Source organism: Lissotriton vulgaris, chromosome 6 (assembly GCF_964263255.1).
Source record: "Lissotriton vulgaris chromosome 6, aLisVul1.2, whole genome shotgun sequence".
NCBI classification, from domain to species: Eukaryota; Metazoa; Chordata; class Amphibia; order Caudata; family Salamandridae; genus Lissotriton; species Lissotriton vulgaris.
This window is the reverse complement of record NC_141694.1, coordinates 1,401,883,930-1,401,905,886: the sequence shown is the minus strand read 5'-3', so window position 1 is coordinate 1,401,905,886 and position 21,957 is coordinate 1,401,883,930. Positions and strand designations below refer to the sequence as shown.

Below are 21,957 nucleotides of genomic sequence, written 5' to 3'. Positions count from 1 at the left end.
CCTTGTGTTGTTGAAGGAAATAAGGAGGTTGCTTCATCACATTTTGCCTACTCATGTTTTCACAGACATAACACGCACTCAAACCAAAGAAAGAAATCCATGAAAATAAAGAGCAAATTCACTCTGCAAGAGTCGTGCGGATTGAGAGGCAGTTTGAAATATAGGGAAACTGTTAAGGGGAGACCAGAGGAGAGTTTTGTAGAAGAAGTCCTGTTATGATGATAGCCTGGTCAAATTATTGGTCTCCTTATCACCTCCCCAATAAAAATATGGCACTTTGGTTGAGGTTCTGTTGCGCTTAAACAAATTAAAGGAGTTTATATTAATTGCAGAAGAATGGCCATTGTGAGGGTATCCAGGTTCTCTTTCATACTAGTTGTGGATATAATTGTTAAAGAGGCAGTAGAATGTAGAAAGAGATGTATCGCTCTTAACAAACTTGTTTGTGTGGAAGAATCTACTATACTTGCAGAAGAAAGGACAGTCTTCACCAGTTACCTCTTTCATGATGTATAGTGGATGATGTAATGTCATGAGACTATGTGCGCTAGAACTCTTGCAGTTTTGGGCGGACTCAATAGAGGAATTACGTAACTTGCTGGAAGGTGTTACGGTGTGGTTATTAACGAATGATGATGTAAGGTGTGGCGTATTCATTTGCATGCTCCCGGGCTGGGGATGGCGCTACAACTGGCAACCAGGATAGGATACGTGCCCCGAAGGAACGAGACTGCTCGCCCTGAGAGTTTGCAACAATACAGCAAACTGCTTGTGCGTGCCACTTGCAAACAAATCGATAAAAATCCGTTTGAAGTTGATGTGTATGGAGTAAAAATACTGCTCTAGCCGAGACACAGCCATTTAGGAATTGAAGGCCCTAAAGGAGCTTCTTTGAAAGTCTACCGGAAACACACTGGTAAGGCTAAAAGGAGAGATATTCCGCCACATCATAAAACCAAGCAATTATCCATGCAAAGTAAATGGTAAAGGCAGTGATTACCAGGTATGAACATACAAAAGTACTTACCAGCACAAGCGAGGGAAGTGCTACATGACCTCGAATTGGTGTGACGATAGCAGCAAGTGGCATCCTGCGCAACGAAAGCCATCGTAATAATTAATATTTTCAATGGCTGCAGAAGGGAGCACGAAGTACGATACAGCGGTGTTTCTGAAAGCACCACCTCCGTTCAATTCCACCAATTCCGTCAAGATGCAGAATATTGGCACCAGGTGCACTGCATGGATCGAGACGCTCAATAACTTCATAGATGCCCTAGAAGAAGTAGATGATAAGAAAAGCATTGCGTATTTAAAGAACCTTGCCGGCGATGGAGTAAAAGAAGTGCCGGAGAAAATCTCTGACTGGTGCAACATCATACCATCAGATCAAAGAAGCATTGGGTACCAAGTTCAATCAAATGCAGAATGTCAAGTATTAAAGGTACAATTCAGTCAAGTGAGACAGCAAGCTGGTGAAATGATGGTTGAATTTGTTGAAAGACTTGATGTGCTTATTAAACACTGTACGTTTTAGTGAATTTAATGATGAAGAAGCCATATGCCTCAGAGTAATTAATGGCTGTCTTTTCAACTATTTCAGAAGAAGCATGTTGGAGAGACTCTCAGTTAAGAAAAAGTTCTAATGGTTGAAAGGACCAATGAAAGAGCTTATCGACAAGCTGTCGATATGTAATCTGGAACAGCAAAAAATGAATTAGCATTGATCATGAAAAACAAGCACAAGATAGAGGCACACAAATTGACACCTCCAAAGAAGAAAAAGTTGTGTTTCTGATGTGGGTTTTCATTTCCTCATGAAGGCAAATTCCTAGCCATAGGACAGATGTGCAAAGTTTGCGGTAAAGAAAACCACTTTATAATGCTTTGCAAAGCAAAAGAGAAACCTAAATACATCACTGTAAGAAGAGAAAATGGACGGCAGGAGGTTCCAGAAGCATTCTTACCACGCTCGCAAGGCCAAAAAGCAACAACAGTTACGACAAATAGAAACCAGACAAAGCAGATTGTCGTCAAGTTCTTCCTACATAGGCTCTTCAATGTCAGCATCAAGCACCAGTGAAGAAGATGGATGTGTGGTGATGGTATCGACCAAAGAACAATGGGCACATGTAGGTTTGGCTGCTTGCAAGGAAGAACAAAAGTCAAATGCAAACCACCAACCGAAACAGCCTTATTAATTTGGGCACTGCCGCAAGATTGCAATAAAGGTCAGCGGTTATCCCATAACCTTTCAAATACACAGTGGTGCGTTGATTAACATCATGCCAGTCAAAGTTCAAAAGTCTTTTCCTTCAAAAGCTTTGCCACGCCTCAACTCGTCACACTTGAAGTTATACACGTGGGCTATTTGTAAACCATTGCAGAGTCCAGGGCCATTCACACCAACAATGCGACATAAAGCATTATCCGTGCAATCGCTAATTCCAGTTATTAAAGAAACTTCTTTTAGTGCATGCCTACTCAGTTTTGCCACTGCTGATGACATAGTACTGATAGCTCTCAATTACAAACTCCACACTTAATCTGAAATTGTGAGTCTGTTTCTGTTGTTGTTTTATGGCCTAGGAAGGCTCAAGACAATATAAGTGCGACTTCACATTAATGAGGGCATTTGCCCTGTTGTTCACCGGCACCGCAGATTTGCTTTTCACTTGCAAGAAGTCATTGAGAAAGAACTAAAAACGCTGATCAAGCATGACATCATTGAGTGCTCCCCCAGTCCTACGCCATGGATTTCGCCCATAGCGATGGTGCAAAAAAGGACAGTGGAGGTGTATTCCACAACTGTGTTGACATCTGCCAGGCCAACAAAGTAATCGAGAGAGAAAGACATCCTGGTCCACACGTACCGGACGTGATCTTGCAACGGTGCCAAAGTCTTCTCCCGTCTTGACCTGAACAAGGATACCATCAACAAGAGTTAGAAGAGAACTGTATATACATCTCCACTTTTTTGACTCGTGTTGGTCTGTTCAGATACAAAAGGTTGAGTTTTGGAGTGTCGTCTGTTGCGGAAAGATTTCAGGATGTTTTGCGTCGAATAATTTAACCTGACAAGCATGCTTTTATTTACAGTGATAACATACTAGTATTTGGAGCAACACAAAAGGAGCATGACAAATCTCTTCCACAAGTGTGCCAGTTACTTGCTGATGCAGGTTTGCTCTGGATCCATCAAAGTGTGGATCACACAAGACCAAATTTGGAACCAAGCTGTCTTCATGATTGCAAAGGCCTGCTATAGGGGTGTCTTATAGGTTTAAAGTGCAGTGACCTTAGATATAGTAAACCTCTATCTTTAGTAAGTGGTGCATGCGCCAACTTACACAGGCTGCAATGGCAGGCCTGTAGAACCATTTTGAATGGTCCCTCATGGGTGGCAAAATACATGCTTCAGCCCATGGAAGACCTCTGGGGTACCTATGCCCTGGGTACCTTAGTACCATATACTAGGGACTTGTAAGGGTGCCCCAGTATCTAATCTAGGATGCACCTAAGTACTCAACACAACAGTTTAGTGAGAAAGCAGATATACTGGGGTCATGATTAGCAGTATCCCAGTCAGACTATTCAAAAACAGCATCACATCAAGTGAAAAGTGGGGGTAACCTTAAGAAGTAGATCCTACTTTCCTACAAGCCGTTTCTACTGATATTCAGTGGGCCCTGCTGCTTCCTACTGCTTCTGACAAAATTGGCAAACAAGTCGGCCTGCTTTCTAAACCACAATGTATGCAAGCTCTTTTGCCTTAGCTTTTTTGTTTTAGTTCTATTTTTATAGTAAACTAGCTTATCCGTCGCACGTTGTTGCGATCTCAGAAGAAAGGAAATTTAAGGAAACTTGTTATGATAACTTTAAATTTACATTGTGTCATTTTTATTGAAACGTATTCATTTTAATATGGAAAACATTTTAAAGTGTTGTTTTAATTCTGTTTATTTGTTCGAGTGCTTGTGGATACACGGTATTTTTTGTTTTTCCGTCTGGTGCGTACACGAATAAATCAGAAGGTTTTCCGACGCGTGAGCTGGCCACATACAGTTGTCCATGTGAGAAGCACGGATTCTCCAAATCTAGTCCACACACTTGCAGCGATTGTCCTTGTGCTTTGTTGATGGTCATTGCAAAAGTGAGTTGCACCATAAACTGTAAACGTTCAGTATTGGAAAGATTATGAGGGCCCTGGGGGCCGGGGGGCTGATATTTTACACATTTTTTTTTGCCAGAAACCTTTGCGGGAGTGTACTCACAACTTTTATCAATTTCTTTTTGTTGTTTTTTTTGTTGTTGCCAGAATCCTTTGCAGGAGTGTACTCAACAACTTCCCAAAGTTTCATGGCGATCGGATGAATAGTGTAGTAATGCATAAAGGACAAACAGACATACTTTCGTTTTTATATATATAGAAGATGTAGATCCTAGTTTCTTGGTTTTGGGTTTTTTATATAATGACTCAGAGGGGCAATGACTTGCAGCATGAAGAAGTTTGGGTTTATTTTTGCAGTGCAAGGTTAAAAACCATTGAAGTGGGGTTTTTGGATAGTGAGTAAAACCCTTTTTGAAGAAGTAGGGAGAGAGATCATTGATATTTCCGAAAAAGTGTTGGTACTTTACTTTTTAGGCTTTACTGCAGTTGTTTACAGCTTTTCTTTTTGCATGTTTCTTCTTCTGGTGTGTGTTTCAATGTACCACTAAATCATATGTATACCCAACTTTCGCTTTCAAGACATAATATATCCTGGGATATGCTAGGTTGCTCCGACATGTCCATGCCAGGACATGTCAGAGCAAAAACAATGGCATCCTATAGCAAGCTTCTATCTCCTGCTACAAATTGTGGCATACACATCCAGAACCAGCAGCCATTCGACCTCATTGGGAATGTGGTTCTAACAAACTGACTGGATTAATATAAACATCATGCATTTCCTATTTTAGGCATCCCTTTTGGATTCTACATGTTCATTCAGGCATATGTTTTAAATGCAACTGCACAAACTGCCAATGTTGTGATAGTGTTTCTTTAATTGCGACCTGATAATTCAGTTTGCTCAAATATATTCATGTTTTATTTTAGCTTGGCTTGAATTGTTTTTCTAATTATTCTTTTTAAATAACAAGGCTTCATAGAAATGAATATTTTGATTTCTCAATTATTGGTTTTACACAGCAAGCAATGATTCACGGGATATAAGTAGGTGAGTTGCTAGAGGATCTTTATTATTATTAGGCTTTTTTTGGGAGATGTTTAACAATGTGCAGAGCATATAAAATGGAGCAAAGCATTATCAGATAGGATGAACTGTAATCCAGAGACTCAAGTTTGAGGGTCATCCAGTAGCCATAAACCCCTTTCCTTGTCAAGGCTTTAGAGAAGGAATATTGATTCCTCCTACCAGCTATTTGTGGTGCGAGGACATCATAACTCCGAAGTCAAAAACAGCAATTGCTGTTTCTTTACTTAACACTTCTTTTATAGTACAGAAAAGATATGCAGGAGCAGACCATCTATGAATATCGAGTAGAGCCCCTATTAGTGCAAAGTTTAGCTTAGTTATCCTAGGGAAAGTAAGGATTGGTGATATTTATGTAAAGAGATCCCAAAATACTGTCATAAGGTAATACATTTTCTGTTCTGCCTTTTGACAAATGTAATTGCCTTTTATCTTGTTTATTTTCTATAATCGTTACTATCCATATTGTTTTGAATAGGATAGGGGTTTAATTGTAATAAACCTTGAAAGTATATCCCTAGTTTCCCAGTATTCTTGAGTGTATCTGTTCCTAATGAAAGAGGGTTTGGGTTCCCCTAACTAGTCCAGTTAATCTCACAGGACTGATCATTGCCTAACACTCACCCTACTCATGTAATGCTCCGTGGGTTTTTGGGGTTGCAGTCTATCTTGTTGTTTGTCTCATATTCGTGCATTGACTAACTTCTTAGCACCATAGCATCCTGAAAACGTATCGGGGTAAACTGGTTTCTCAGAGACTGTCCTCAGATCTCATTTCTTGTTGAAAAGAAACAGTTGGTTGCTTTTCTGCCATTTACATCACAGCCTAGGGAATTAAGCTGTTGGGTTGCTCAGGGATTGATATCTTTCCCTTTTTGTCAATTTATACGTACATCCCCTACACAATGTTCTCCTAGTTGGGTCCCGTGTTTACCTGTTCGCTGGTGACACACAGCTTTTTATGTTGCCTCCATACTCTGTTTCAGAATATGGGCTAAAGATGCTGCCCCTCCTTGACGAGCTGTCATTCCCTTTCCTGGTGCTGGATGTCAATTGATTTTCCAAATCTTAATCCCAGGAACACAGAGATCTTGATATTTCCACCTGGAATAATGATGTCTACACACAAGCCGTTCGTCCCACTCCCCCTCCATTTTGGGCAGTAGGGAACCTTGAACATTTATATTCACACTATTCTGACTTTAAGTATCCGAAATGGTTGCCATCTATTTTCTGCAACTGAAATTCCTCAAGAGAGTACTCCATTTTATCGAGCCACAGCTTGATTACCATTTGGCCAACACCCTGGTCTAGTCTTGACTGGACTATTGCATTTAATATACTTTTTTGCTCTAGAAAACCTTCTGCACCGTTTTCAGTGGTGCAAAATACATCCGCTTCTGTGATCACGTTACCTCGGTCCTTTGGACACCATACTATTTGCCAATTCACAGCAAGGTCTTATTTTAAGGCCATTTTTATAATTCAAAGAGCAATCTACCAAAATACCCTTGTCTTCCTAGCCACTACATTTCAGTGGCACCTACGAGGAAGAACTTTGTGTTCTGTGCATCATGACTTTCTACATGGTTGTAAATCTTGAACCAATGCCTACAGCAACAGGACCTTTGCTGTAGCAGCAGCCAGATTTTGGAATTTCACATTTTGGAAGATCATATTTATATATAAAATGTTATTGTTTTGCTCGAGTCACCAGCAAAGAGGCAGTGAAAGAGGTCATACAATAGTAATGTATCCGGTGTGTACACACATAGTAGGGTGGAATTAAACATGACTGCTGTTACGACTAGTGGGGTCTAAAGTATGATGCACTGGCGCCAATAAATATAGTAAATACCACTTCTTATACATGGTATACACTCTGGAAGTCCCCTACAAGGAGCTCACAGGTTAAATGTGTTTGAAGCCTAAAACTTTCATCCTGGCTTGTTGCATCCTAAATTTTATTGCAAGGTTTGCAATTAGTTGTACATAATTATTAAATATTATCCGGAGTTTAGTCTAAGTGACATGAGATGTAGCTGTATCTATTTCCATAACCAACTAGTGCTGTGTAATTGGTGTTAAGTTTGTCCTGTTAATAAAAAAGTTTAAGTTTGAACTCAGTCATCAGAAAGAAACGGTATTTTGCTAGACCAGTAGAATGGAGTTGTTGAGATTTGAGCAATTACACTGTTAAAAAGGCACAGTTACAGTGTATTGGGATTTTTGTGTATTATCACGGCACTCTACGTGTTCCAGGTTATCAGATTGAAGCCAAGGACATGGAGATATAGCTTGATAGCCACTTAAGCTATTCTCGCCGATATTATGTGCCTGACAATTAACTGATTTGGGGGGTTCCCTTTTCATCTTTCGTAGGGCGACGTCCTTAAAGTCACAACAACTGGGAAATGTTCAGCATGTGACATGTCCTTAAGTGCATATAATAACTACACCAGTCGAATGCATGTCTGCAGCTTAGTACATCAGTGACCTGGGGCTGCTGGAGGTAGATAGCCATGCCTCTTATCTGTTTTATTTTTGCATTGCTGGCAACAATATTTAAGCCTCAACACACACATTGGGGAAGCACATTACATTTTTAAATAAGGAGCGACGTTTGTGATATTTCAAATTGTTATTCAAGGTAAAATGGATGAATCTTAATTGTGCTGATACATTTTATTTAAATGAAGAATGTGATATTTATATTTTTGCGGGGTGTATAAATGAACAAGCGCATTGAAGTTATCTAAGTTGCAGACGATCTCAACTCCTCAAGATGGCCGCCGGGTAGGAGCTCCTGGTCGGAGCTCCGAGTGCTTGGGATTCCAATTTTGGATTTAATCAGTGTTAGCACTCAGTATCCCCGTTATCCGTAGTTACGCAACTGAATGTAACTACAACAGATAACTCAAGTAACTGGAACATATTCTTATCGGCGCGGGAGAGGACCTAATCGCCCCCGCCTTTACCGGACACCGGGCTGCTACTGTCCAGTGTTGGAGCCTAGAGCGGGCGTCTGACTGCCTGGAGCTTGCAGGGGCGCTGACCGGAGCCAGCAGGGGAGACCAGATTGGGATCAGAGACACCCGCTGTGAGCCTACTGGGGCGCTGACTGGAGCCGGCAGGGGATTCCAGACTGGGATCGAGACATCCGCTGTGAGCCTGCTGGGGCGCTGACCGGAGCCGGCAGGGGATACCAGACTGGGACCAGAGACGCCCCTAGTGAGGGACTGCGAGGGAGCTGCCCTCTTACTGCGCGGCGGTTCTGCCCGGACTCATGCGGCGCCCATAGGAGAGTGGGCGCTCAGGCTCAGTGGGGTCGACTGAGCTGGCCCCCAACTTCAACGGACGGCGGGAACCGGCTGATGGGGCGCTGACCGGAGCCAGCAGGGGATACATGACCGCTGACTAGGAGCAGAGGCGCCCCTTGTGAGGATCTGCGAGGGAGCTGCCCTCATATTGCTCGGCGGATTCTACCCGGGCTCATGCGGTAAGAGTGGAGTCCCGAGGCTAAAGGCGAGGAAAGCGGGAGACACACGACATCGCCTAGCGAGGCGGGAGGGGTTGCAGCTTAGGAGCTCTGGCCGATTTGCGGGGAACAGCGAGGTTCCTCCGGCGGACATGACTCCCGGTGGCCCCCCTCTCATGCTGCTGCAAGGGCCCTAGGAGCGGACCTGCGGAGCAGACTTGCGGACCTACAGCCTTCTTGCGGTGCTGGCGGGGACCGAGGATCGGGCATAGGGTCGAGCATGCAGCCTGCCAGTAGTTCACCGCATCTTGCTTACTTCACCTCTTGCCTAGACCCTTGATGCCTGCAAAGCGTGATATCGGCAATATTGCACTCTCAACTCTAAGGCGCCACTGAGCTGAAAATAACCATAAGGTATTTTATTTACTCCACTCGTCTCACATTTTTAAACCGCCATTGTTCATAAGGGCAGGGGTCACTAACTGAAACCATAAATCTCTGCCTGTACCTCCAGATGCCCACGAGGCTCCTCGGCATAACTCCTCCACACAGGTCCACCAAAATAGAGATAAGACTCCCTCCCAGAAGGCTAAGATCTGGGCTTACCCAAATAGAATCTGAAACTGCCCTTCCCTGCTTTCAAAGCAAGAACAACAAACAGAGGACTACTGTCTCCGACTCCCCTTCTTGGCGGCCATTTTAGACTGATCTCTCTCAGTGGCGGCCATTATGGACTAGTCAATCTCACTATTGGAGCATGACCTGAGAACCGGACACATAGACTAATTTCTACTACTGCGCACCTTACTGAGCCTGTATCGATACGCTCTTGTGATAGTGTCTGCCTTCTATTGCAGCATTTTTACATATATTTGTTTTTATGCAATTGTTTTTAACCTGTAATGCACCGACTGCTACAACATATATTCTTGGATGCTCACAGTGTACAACTATTTGTTTTTTATGTATTGGTCCTATAACCTGTTGTTATGTAATTGTTTTTACCTGTAACGCACCGACTGCTACCTCATATATTCTTGGGTGCTCACAGTGTACAACTATTTGGTTTTACGTACTGGTCCTATAACCTGTTTTTATGTAATTGTTTTACCTGTAATGCACCGATTGCTACCTCATATATTTTTAGGTGCTCATAGTCTACAACTATCTGTTTTTATGTATTGGTATTATAACCTGTAATGCACCGACTGCTACCTCATATATTTACTTATGGGTGCTCACTAGTGTCACCTGGTACATGTAACTCCTGTACTGCAACATTTGCTACCGCATATATCTTTTGGTTGCTCGCTAATGTCACTTGCGATTCATGTAACTTACTGTGGCTTTTGTATTTTGCTCCAGTATACTGACAGCACCATACATCTACTTGTATTCGGTACATTTAGGCAAACTGCACCCGTTTAACTTTTAACTCTTAACCTCCTGTAATGCACCGATGACTCAAATCACCGCCATTCCCTTCACCCCGGACTCCACTACCCTCACCCGCAACCCCACCCCCTCCCCACGCACCAATCCTCAGAACTACACACATACCATTAACACTCATCTCTCCCCTGACATCACAGCTCCCACCCACACTGCTCTCACCCACAACCTCACCCCTTCCCCTCCTACCAACTCTCAGACCTTCACACATACCATTAACACCCCGCTTTCCCCTGACACCACAGCTCCCACCCACTCTCCTCTCTCCCCTGACATCACCCTCAACACCACCCCTTCCCCTTCGACCAACCCTCGGACCTCCACACATACCATTAACACTCCTCTCTCCCCTGACAGCACCCTCAACTCTGCCCCTACCAACCCTCGGACCTCCACACATTCCATAAACACTCCTCGCTCCCCTGACATCACAGCTCCCACCCACACTCCTCTCTCCCCTGACATCACAGCTCCCACCCACAACCTAGCTCAGCTCCGGAACGACACACACAACGACAATTCCCACCCTTTATCCCCTCCCATCCTCAGTCGCCACTACCCTCTGATTAAATACGCAGAACACACTTCCTCTCTCTACTTAACTCCCCCACCTCTCAACAGGTCCACCATCAATCCCACTCCCCCCCACCCCCCACTCTCAGTCCTCACTACCATTACTGCACCCCCACCACCACTAACTTACACCCAGCCTCCACCTTGCTCTCTCCGCCTTTCACCAACCCCCTCTCTACCTCATCCACACCGCCCCCGCCCAAACTCTCTCTCCTCCCTAACTCCGTCCCGTACATGGACACTGACACAATGGAGCCCTGCACGAACACCAGCCTACCCCCCCTCCTGCTCGCTAATTCACAGGTCAGTCATGCACCTCTGATCCCCGCTCCCACCTCGCATACCCCACGCTGGACAAGATCATGGCCACCCTCATCCAGGTCAAAGAAGACTTGCACATCATCAAAGAACTTCTCTCCACAAACCCCATACAACTCTCACCCAACTCAACCCAACCCACCAAGTAGTTCAAGTGTACTAATTACACTTGAACTACTACTTCGGACTCTTAAAGAATATGCACAGACCTTACTCCCTGTTCGACCTCTTTGTTTATTTGTATTATCTGTATTTTTGATCTACATCTATTTTTGCTGTTAGCTTTACTGACTTAGCTGTTTGATTAGGATCATGTACTCTCTCTATGTAAAGCGCTCTGATATCTGCAAAGATCTTGTTCGCGCTATATAAAACTTTCAAAATAAATAAAAAGAAATAAAAAGAAATCCGTGGAAAAATTGTCCTTGTTTGTTATCCTAGTATTCTCCTTCCCAATTAGAACATTTGCTTTAAACTGCCTGTTTCATAAGAAGATCTTACTGGTCAACCAGTTTATGTAATTCCAAACAGTCGCGTTACTTGGCATGTTGATTGTGGTAAATATAAGTCTTGTAAGGATTAATTCAGATCTCAACAAGTTCCTTAAGGTGTGCAATATTATTGGTGCAAACTTATCACCAGTCTTTTTTATTGATATTCTCTAATTTATAAAAAGGTTTCTGGTTTGGTTTCTTTTAGTTCTTTGCATTGGAAATTAAATTGTTATACGGTCAAATTAACCCAAGACTTTATGTCCTACTGTACTCTCAAAAAATGTCTGCACGTCTCCCTGAAGGACAACCTACATTACTTAAGCTGTTGAGACTGGCATTAGCCATTTTATACTGAAGACTGTCAATTCTTAAGACCGGAGTAGGTGAGATCAGAAACTGAATCTTGTTCCGACATTGTCAGCTCAAACATCTCACATGAAAGTGTTTATCCATCAGGGCCAGATATACGAGTATACGTGGTCAATCATTTTTAATCTCATTATAGTTCTCTGTAAAATTTCACATTCATAATCATGTGGTATTTAATAAAATCTTGAACTTGGCTTGCTTATTTAGCAAATATTTAGTTTACAGTTTTCATGAAGTGCTAATGGTTTCTTCTAAGTATACAGCTGTTAGTGCACTTGACGTATTTCATGAGCCACAATAGCTTCTGTCCACGCTAAATGTTGAATGCAGTAACATCACTGAGAGGACTTCACATCATGAAGTGCTACTACAGTGCATGCTCATCCGCAGTGACTGCGATGTTTCCTTCCCCTCTTCTGATGGCAGAAAAATGAAAACGTAGGTGACACTTAATTTGATCTCATCATAGCAATCAACTGTGAGCTCCATAACAGAAAAAAGGCAATCTATGGTGCCTACGACTCTGCCCAAAGAACTTTGCTGTTCCTTTTCCAAACATACAAAAAAACCACTCTTCCTCGCCTGTATCCCCACGGTATGCCTGATTGAACCCTCTAGGACGAATACGATCAGAGTCAAGTCCTCACATTCCCGGCTTGCGCTCTAATTTCTGCCCTTGTCCCTTCATTTCACGGAGCGCGATCATAATCCAGCGTGATTGCCGAGCCACTCTGATGGGAAGAGGGTGTTTCACCATCTGCATGTCCCTGCATTTTTAGAGTCAATTGGAATAGCCCTTGAGTGATTAAGCTGTTGACCATGCTGCGTGGTGCAGGGAAATTAGCAACTGAGGTTGAAAGTGCCGCCTCCTTCAGAACATCTTCTGAGCATATAAAACAAGGCATTGGCAATAGATGAGCAATGGCAGTCGTGTATGCTTAGATATGTCATACTATACTTCTCAAATTTATCACAAGAATTTATTTTTTATTTTTAGCATATTCGAGACTGTAGTGTTTGTTTGACTTCTTACTATGTCTTACTTCCCACTTGCAAAAAAATTGGATATTGAAATGTCCATGGAGATGTTCAAAATGTATTTTTTTTAAGTACTTGATAGACTGTATCCCCCTTTTGAATTATATTTTCGGTATGTTTCTCCATCTGGTTCTGGTTTTTCCTTACGTTTGATAATTGTGTGTTCTCTCTCCTATTTTCAGTGAAAAGAGGAGGTTGGAGCTGGAAAGAAAACTCTTTGAATACAGCCAGTCAAACCGGGCCATGTAAGCAAATAAAAGAATATGCTACAGAAGAGATTTTTTTGGAAGAATTTGGAGTTTGAAAATGAGCCTTGTGTTTTAAAAATTCTGAATAGAATGTGAATAGAAAACAGTATATCAATAGAAATAGTTTTCTGATGTCTTCCTTTTAAGGCACATGTTGTTACTTTTTGACACCAACACAAATGCTAGATATTTTTTCTAACAGATCAATGTAATCCTTTTTTTTTTTTAAATGATACCTCTAGGAGGTTCAGAATTTAAGTTTATACACTCCTTTTTACATTGCATTGAGAGTATTAGCGAGAACTCTTTCTGTTGCCTCGCTATTATGCACACTGTTTTTTGTGTTTTTTTTTCTTCAGTGTGCATCTTTTATTTTGTGTTCTCTATATTCTAGGACTCAGAAACATTCGTTTCTAAAGGCACAGAGTAAAACATGTTTCAGTGTCTGCCTTTTGACAATTCAGTTTGAAATGGGTTCGCTTATTAACATTTTACCTTTGTTTATCTCTAAACCCATTGAAATCTAGTGCTATACAGAAGGCTGTGCGCATCCTATGAATGTTGTGATTGGTGTATCGTTCTGGTCATCAAACCAGATCTGCAACTCAAAAAATATCAGTCTTATAAATGAAATCGTGTGATACACGTTTTGCTGATCATTAGATTAATTTGTACAAATTGTTCAACATATGTTGCCTTTCGCTGGTCTATGTTGATGTCTTACCGGATTTTGGAAGTAGTATTTTAAACTGTATGCAAATATGCTACAAAATAGGAGCATTTGTTCATTTGTCATTGTTGGTTGAGGACAGCGCATAATATCTCCGATTTTCATTTCCATGAAACCATTCTCGCCAAGGCTCCTAATCCTTCCTTCTACTTCCCGGGATTAGGGCACAATAGGTGTCGCTGGACTTTAAGGTTGCAGTATAATGAGCTGCATTTCATTTACATGTGTTAGGGGGCAGAAATTACATGAATTTAACCATTCGTTTGTCATTTGTTTAAGCTTCAGCCACCATCTCGTGATTAATATATGTCCGAAATGTCAGTCTGTCCTCTGCAGTAGAGAGGCTTAGGCAACTCGAATAGGAGATGCTGAGAAGAGCGTTCTTGATTATTTTTTGTGCCCAGTTATTTTATGTGTACCATGAATGGCGTTAAAATATCAGGTGCCATTTTGAGCACTTTGACATGGCCCACTGTTGGTGCAATAATTGTTTGTTACAGATTTGTTGAGCTCGAATCAGATCAGTTTTTCCGCTCGGGCACCATACATATTTGTGGATTCTAGTACCATGCCATACACATTTAGACTTTAGGACTCTGTTTCACAAAAGGAAGGTGCAAAAAGTTGGAAACCGCCATCTGTAGGTTTACTGAACATCAAGAAATTAAGTTGTAATGTTTACATGAGTACCCAAATGTTTACATTTTCACATGGAAAGTGTACAGTTCCAAATGCTCACCTAGTAAAAAAAATAGGTATTTGCACATATTTTTTCTTTAAATACCAGTTCAAAATGGCAGTATTCCCTCGCTTTTCGCACCCTGGAAATGCAGTTACTGATGACACTAACTTGATTAGTTTTTCATACATAATCAAACTGATAGACAACTTGCAACACGGCTGTTAATACTCACAAACGTTTATGTTTTTGAGTGTTCGCCGCATTTTGCAGTGGCACCCTCTTCCAGAACACCGGCATTCCCACCATAATCCTTAAATTGTAAATGCAGACGTAGCTATAAATTGGTGCACTCCTAAGTGCCACTTTTGAAGTCTGATGACATCATTCCTGAATCTTGGAATCGGGGTTAGCCTACTGTGTTAAAGCATGTCTGTGTTTGTTCTTCTAATTTGTAATTGGGTTCGGGCAAATATGATTGTGTGACTTAACGTGATGATATGCAAGTTCCGGTAGTATTTCTTTTTCATTACGGCACAATAAATAAAAATTCTTCAACAGTACTTTAGTGGAAGCTGGATTTTGTTTAATACATGGACCAGTAGCGACTGCTACCGGACCTTGCTGTTGAGGCTGCGAAAAAAGAAAAAAAAACACCTGAAAACGGCCAGCCGCCACCTTGTCACTATCCTCTTCTTCCTGTCTCTGGTCCAGCTGTAGGAAGCACCCGGGCTCCCCTGAGCCAATTACAAAGCTGCAATGCTGCGTTGTGATTGGTCTGAGCACCGTGGATCGATGCTCAGATAGGGAATGGGAGGCTGGGTATGTTCCTCACCAGGCTGTGCATTTCAGCCAGATGCAAAGTACGCATTAGTGTTTGGCCGGCCCAAGAGGGCCGGCCCATTAGTCATGCGCCCTTAGGGAATGCAAACCACTCCTTCACCTGCTCTGGCCAGCCCCGCAAGCCACTGATTGCAATAGGAAAAGTAAAACGATAATAACGATTCGTTGTTATTATTTTATTTTTCCTTTTGAGTAGTGAGACATCGCTCCTCCACCTTAGCGGAAGACTTGGACTTTGGAGGTGAGTGTTATGTACAATCTCTCTTTTATGCCTCTGCACAGCAGCACAAAATTTCAAGAGTCGAGCTTCAAATAAGAATTTTCAAGTCTTTAGATTCACTGCTCTCCTCTTGAATGCTCAAAAGACGTACAAACTACACACATTGATAAGAATGCAGTTCCCTAATAGTGTGAAATATTCAACCTTTGTTGCTCAAGATCCTGTGTTGCTGAATCCAGTCTCACTCACTCCAATGCAAGAATCTCTAAAACTTTTTTCTTGCTCCCTAGAAGGATTAATTAATCAGGCGTTCCCCAACGCGGGAAACATGACCTCGGCCATAAGTACTTTCTGCCGACCATCACCTCCAACTCGTGCGATGTAACCGTGCAGGACTCAAGGAGATCAACCCAAGAATCGAAACATTTTGATACCTAAGTCCCGTTATACGCACCTCCCTCTTCCGAAGAGGTAACCGACCACATTTTTGCATGAATAGGCTAAGTTAGTCACATCACAAGCTTGTTTTATCTAAACTGCTGTTCACTGTCACCACGTAGTCCCACAAGGACCCCCTCTCCGCCGCATCACTATTCACTCACTTTACTCCGGCGTTCCCCGCCAAATCCCGCCATGCACGATCTAGCCCACACTGCGTCGCAATCCTAAAGTGTTCAAAATCATTTATTCGAGGACTGAACTGTAACCTTGCTTGCACAAATGTTTTTACTGTGCACATCACATCTTTTCGCCAAACTCACTGCGATTTCGATTACAGTCTTCCTAAAATTGTGGAGCATTGCTGACTCTCATTTTCATTTGTAAATATGAAAACCTGAAAAACCTTTTCTGTTTCTTTCTCTCCTCCTGTTCTCCCACAGACGTATAAACTGTTCCCAACAGGCAATACAATTTTAATAAGTCCTGATGATGATCCCAATGTATTTTAGAGCGTGGGATCGAAATGTCGACCTTTTATAGTAGTTGTACAGTATAAACCAATGTGTATCGTTCACTGTATATACTACTCTGGTAAAACACTTGCGCTATTGATCTAAAAGTGCCCAGGTTGCTCTTCTTCTTGCCTGTAAAACCTCTTCTCACCTCTACCTATCCTCATCTCCCTAACCTCTTCTGTTTTGTGGTAAGGCACAGGATTGTGCTCTTTTACATTTTCTGTAACGTGATTTAAAAATATTTCTACATTGTGAAAATAAATTCCTTGTCCGGCTGGACTTGGACAAATATATAAGCAGCTCATCAAGGCTTGGCTTATTATCTCTTTTTCTTTATCTATGCACTGCTTTGGACCACTGTCTGCTTGCAGCTGAATCCAGGAGCGCAGCTAGGAAAACACCACATTATTCACTTATCTTAACACTAACCCTCAAATCATCTTTGGAAATAAAACATATTATACATTGCGAATGACTCTTCCACAGTATTCAGAATTCATTACATATTGTAATTCGTACAACTTAATTCCATCGCTTTCCAATTTCTCATCTCCAAAACAGATGGGCAAACTGGGAGGGACAGTGCTAACCTCTGTGTCTTTAATACAATCTAGTTTGCCTTGACAAACCTTCATAGGATTGCAATTTTATAGCAAGAGCAAACAGACCAAAATACTTGTACAACATGTGAGAAAGCATGAGCTACCAATATCAAGTGAAAAGTGGAAAAGTGGGCACTTTCATGACTTCAGCCGTTTTTATGGTGCCCTCCAGTCTTAAATTTGACACAAAATCTTACTGGCCATAATTCCACTTGCTGAGTAAGTACCAAGTAGGCTGAAGCATAGATCTGACTCGTGTATTGTTGTTGTTTTCTTGAATTGATCAATATTGACATTATGTTTATTAAGTAGTTCATAAGAATATGAACGGATACATTTTGCGCTCTTTCATGCTCTGTTTTCAGGATTTTTTTCTGAAGATGGGTGAAGTAAAATGTAGAGAATTGACTCTGAAAAGGAACCAGTTACCCTCCCTAAACAATCAGGCCCATAGATTGGATCCCCAGAATCTCATGCAAGGGAGTAGTCAAAAAATTAAAATACCCCCCACTTTAAACCAAAGCTGTTATGGCATCAAGCAAGTGAAGCAAGTCATCGTGACCTTCCATAAAAAGCTCTCTTACCTCGTTCATCCATCAATTTTTCCTTCCATCCACGCACTGATATCCACCATTGCATCTTTACATTCTGTCATCCTTTCATTCTTTAATTAATCATTCAGGCTTTCACCATTCTGTCCGTCAAAGCATCTGCCTGCCCATCCATATTCAAACTTATCCATCGATCTCCAAACATGTCCATCAAATCTATCAATCAAACCTATCCATTCATCTCTCCATCTGCAATTTGTCATCAATCCACCCTTTCTCTCATCTATCCAACCATCCATCCTTTCGCTCATCCATCCACCCATCCATCCACCCACCCACCTGTCCACCCCCTTACATTCATCCTTTCACTCATTCATCCATCCAGTCACTCACCCATCCGTCCACCCACCATCCCTTTTACTCATCCACCCATTCTTTCACTCAACCATCTTTACACCTGTCTTTTCGTTAATTTATTCATTCATCCATCCGCTTTTACTCACCCATCCATCCACCCTTTCACTCACACATCCATCCATCATCCATATTTCCACTTACTCACTCACCCACCCTTTTGCATTAATTAACCTTTGTCTGACAAGTAATAACCCGAAGAGGCCCATCAAGAAAGAACTCAACCCCCTTCTCTCCATTCATCCTTTCAACCATCATTCTGTCCATCCATCTTTTCAACCATCCATCCATCGTTTCGCTCATTCATCCATCCACCCTGTCACTCCAGTGACCCATTCGAGCTCCCTTTCATTGATCCATCCAATTATCCTGTCAATTTCAATTCAATTTCCATCTTTATTCGATCATAATCTATCATAAAATACACATATAGACAAATACAACCTAGTATAAAAGCCATAACCTCTCATACAGAAATATTATTAAAAGAGCCTGTCATTTTAAAATCCCAAGACTATTTAAAACAATGATTATAGTTGAAAAGGGAGAATTCCAGATGAAAAGGTATTAAGGCAAAATTACACAGGGCTTGACTTTGGTCACCATTATTTAAAATAAATAACTAGGGAAAATTAGAAACACCAAAATATAAACAAACAAATTACATACTGCCTTGCAAATTATTCCTTCTAAGGACCCAAGTCCAGGTCAGAAACTTGGCCATGGCAATGACTTCAATAGTTCCGGTTTTAAATTATGCAGGGCCGTTTGATAAGATCTTCTTCCAGACTTTTTACAAACCAGCTTTAGCAATTTCTGTCGAGGACCCTTGTATGCAGGGCACACAAACAGGACATGCAATAAAGTCTCATCCTCTGTTACACAAGTATCACATTTTGTATCCCGGTCATCCCTCCACTTTTTGCTGAAAGATTTTAGGGGGAGTGTTCCCACTCTAAATTGGTGGAAGAGTTTTCTGTCACCAAGACATGTGATAATGTCCCAATAGGCCTCCAGCTTATACTCATACTTAAAATCTAAAAAGAGGCATGTAAGGGAACCACTAATAACCGAGGACAAAGACTTTGCATAAACCTTGTCCCTATATAAAGCTTTAAAATCTTTTTTCGATGGGAAAGAGTTCCCTTCTGGGTCCTCCCACAAGTGAGTGATGTCCAATTCTATTAACAATGCCTTAGTCTTTAGTAACCAATGGATTTTATTTGACTTGTCCGCTTCTCTAATAAACTTAACGGCTTTTGCATAGGGTGCTAACTCTGGGGTAGTCCAAAGTCTTCGCCAATAGGCAAGTGGTCTAAAACCCACAGCCTCCTCAAAAGGAATACACCCTAGATGTAAAAGTAGGGGCCTAAGGGGGGAGATTGAGGAAGGCTGGTCAGTGCCCTCAAAAACTTGTTCTGGGCTAAGACTAATGGTACTAAAGTTTCGAACCCCCAAAGTTCCGCCCCGTAAATAATTGAAGCTCTATTCTTCCCTTGGTATATGGATAGAGCCGGTCCAATTAGTTTGGTTTGAAACAACCGAAATTCTTTTAAGAGGGCCCCTGCTAATTGATTATGCCTTAAGACTAATAAATCTAACTGTGGCTTCCAATTCAATCGTTTGCCCAAGGTGACGCCTAAATATGCAAAGGAGTCAGTTTGTTCCAGGGGCACATTATTAATTTCCACTCTAGCTTTCACTACTTAATGTTTGTGTAAGACCATGAACTTCGATCAACGTTAACTACTAAATTGTGGTCATTGCAAAACAAGGTGAATCGATCGAGGGCACGTTGCAGACCAGATTGCGTCTTGGACAAAATTAAAGTGTTGTCTGCAAACATTAAAAGCGGAACCCTGGATCCAGCAAGAGTAGGTGTGTCCGTGGGAAATTCAGTGTAGTATGAGATAACATTATTTATGAACAATGAGAAAAGGGTAGGGGCCAGAACACACCCCTGCCTTACTCCCTTGCTCACAGAAAAACGGTCTGTTAACTCACCCTGCTGATCCCTTCGTACTTGGGCATATGTTGCTTCATGTAGTTTTACAATAAAGGATAAGATATCAGCAGGCATCCCTGCTTCCCTAATGGTATCCCACATCTTAAGGTGGGGGACTAAATCAAAAGCAGATTTAAGATTCACAAATGCTGCGTAGAGTGTCCCCCCGGCTAAGACCACTGTGTTCCAGTATATCAACATAAATCTAAAAACTTGGTTGATAGTGCTGACGTGGGAACGAAATCCTGCTTGATAGGTGGATAGTATTTCGTTCTCATCTATCCACCTATTTACCCTACTTAGCACTAATGTCGCCACAATTTTTTGAAGAGTGTCTATAAGGCTTTTGGGCCTATAATTAGAAGGACAGGCGCGATCCCCCTTTTTATAAATGGGGATTATTTCTGCCCCGCGCCAGGATTCCGGAATATGTGCACCTCTGGCCAAACTATTAACAAGGATATGGATATATTTTAGCTACTTCTCCCAATCTGATTTATATATATCCGCCGGAATACAATCCGGTCCAGGTGCCCTACCTGCTGCCACTCCATCAAGAGCTCTCTCGATTTCCATAGTGTGAAAGATAGGACTAAGTCCGTCTCTACACAGGGCTGGTGCCCAGTACTTTCTTTGGGTGATGAAAATTGGGCCTGGTAATGTGCAACCCATACTTCTGGGGGAACGTTGTTAACTGGAGCCGGGCCAGCGCTACCATTGCCCCATTTAATTAAGTGCCAGAACCAACACCAGTTTTTCCCATTGGATGCCTCAAGGAGGCCCCTCTATCTATTTTCATCATAGGCCTTCTTTGCCCTGTGTTGAGTGGCCTTGTAATCAGCCCTAAGTACCCTTATCTCCTGCGTGGATCCCATCCTTATGGCTTGCAGCAATTGTCTAAAAGCTACCCTACATGCCCCATCATACCATTTTGCAGCTTTATGGATGGATAGCACATTAGATCTTTTTATATTTTTTGTAAAATAGCTTTTCAGCTTAGTAAACAGGGACTCATGGGCCTCTGTAAGAGTTATAGGGCTAGTCTTGTGGGAGTCAAGATGGGATAGGGCCACAAGAGTGATCCTTATCTATGTCATAGTGCCCTCCTCCTCAGATACCCGTGCCCCATTTAGTCTTCGGCAATCGAGGGACATACCAACATCTGTCGTATCGATCTCCGTGCTGCACCTCAGCAGTGGGCGACCCTTTACCTCTAATGTCAAAGACAGTGGGTCATGATCGCTCTCTGGTCTATTTAAAACCTCCATATCCTTTAGTCTTGACCACAATTCTAAATTAATAAAAATGCAGTGAATCCTACTACTTCTTCTCCCATTATTGAATGTGGGATTACCTTTAGCATCAGATTTAGTTCTCCCATTGACAGCCCGGAGCCCACCCTCCAGTGTCAAACTATTTATTTGAAGGACTGCCTCCCTCCATTTATTGATGGGGGGAGGGTTAATGACGGAACACCCCAACTTGTATCCTCATCGCTAGTAAGACTAGCATCTTCTAGTGCAAGAGGCTCAAACGTACAGGTAAAATCCCCCGCAATAACCCAGTTACTTGTCCCTTCCATGGTCGGTGAGGCTTTCCCACCTGCCATACATCTAACGTAGACATAAATCAGTGTAAAACCAGGGTCATGTTCAAGATTTATTTTAAGAACCTGGATATCTGGGTTATCAATCCCAAGTTCTTCTACCTGGAGACCCACCTGCTGTCC

General features: G+C 42.1%; 1 protein-coding gene across 3 annotated transcripts in view; it reads left to right on the top strand.

The window, feature by feature from the left end:
* KIZ (kizuna centrosomal protein) overlaps positions 1–21,957 on the top strand; it is an 880,037-nt gene that overhangs the window by 23,647 nt on the left and 834,433 nt on the right. For all 3 annotated transcript variants that reach the window (XM_086927508.1, XM_086927510.1, XM_086927509.1), the window contains exon 2: positions 13,163–13,225. In XM_086927508.1, coding sequence (XP_086783634.1) covers positions 13,163–13,225 — 63 coding nt within the window. The remainder of the gene's footprint in view (positions 1–13,162; positions 13,226–21,957) is intronic.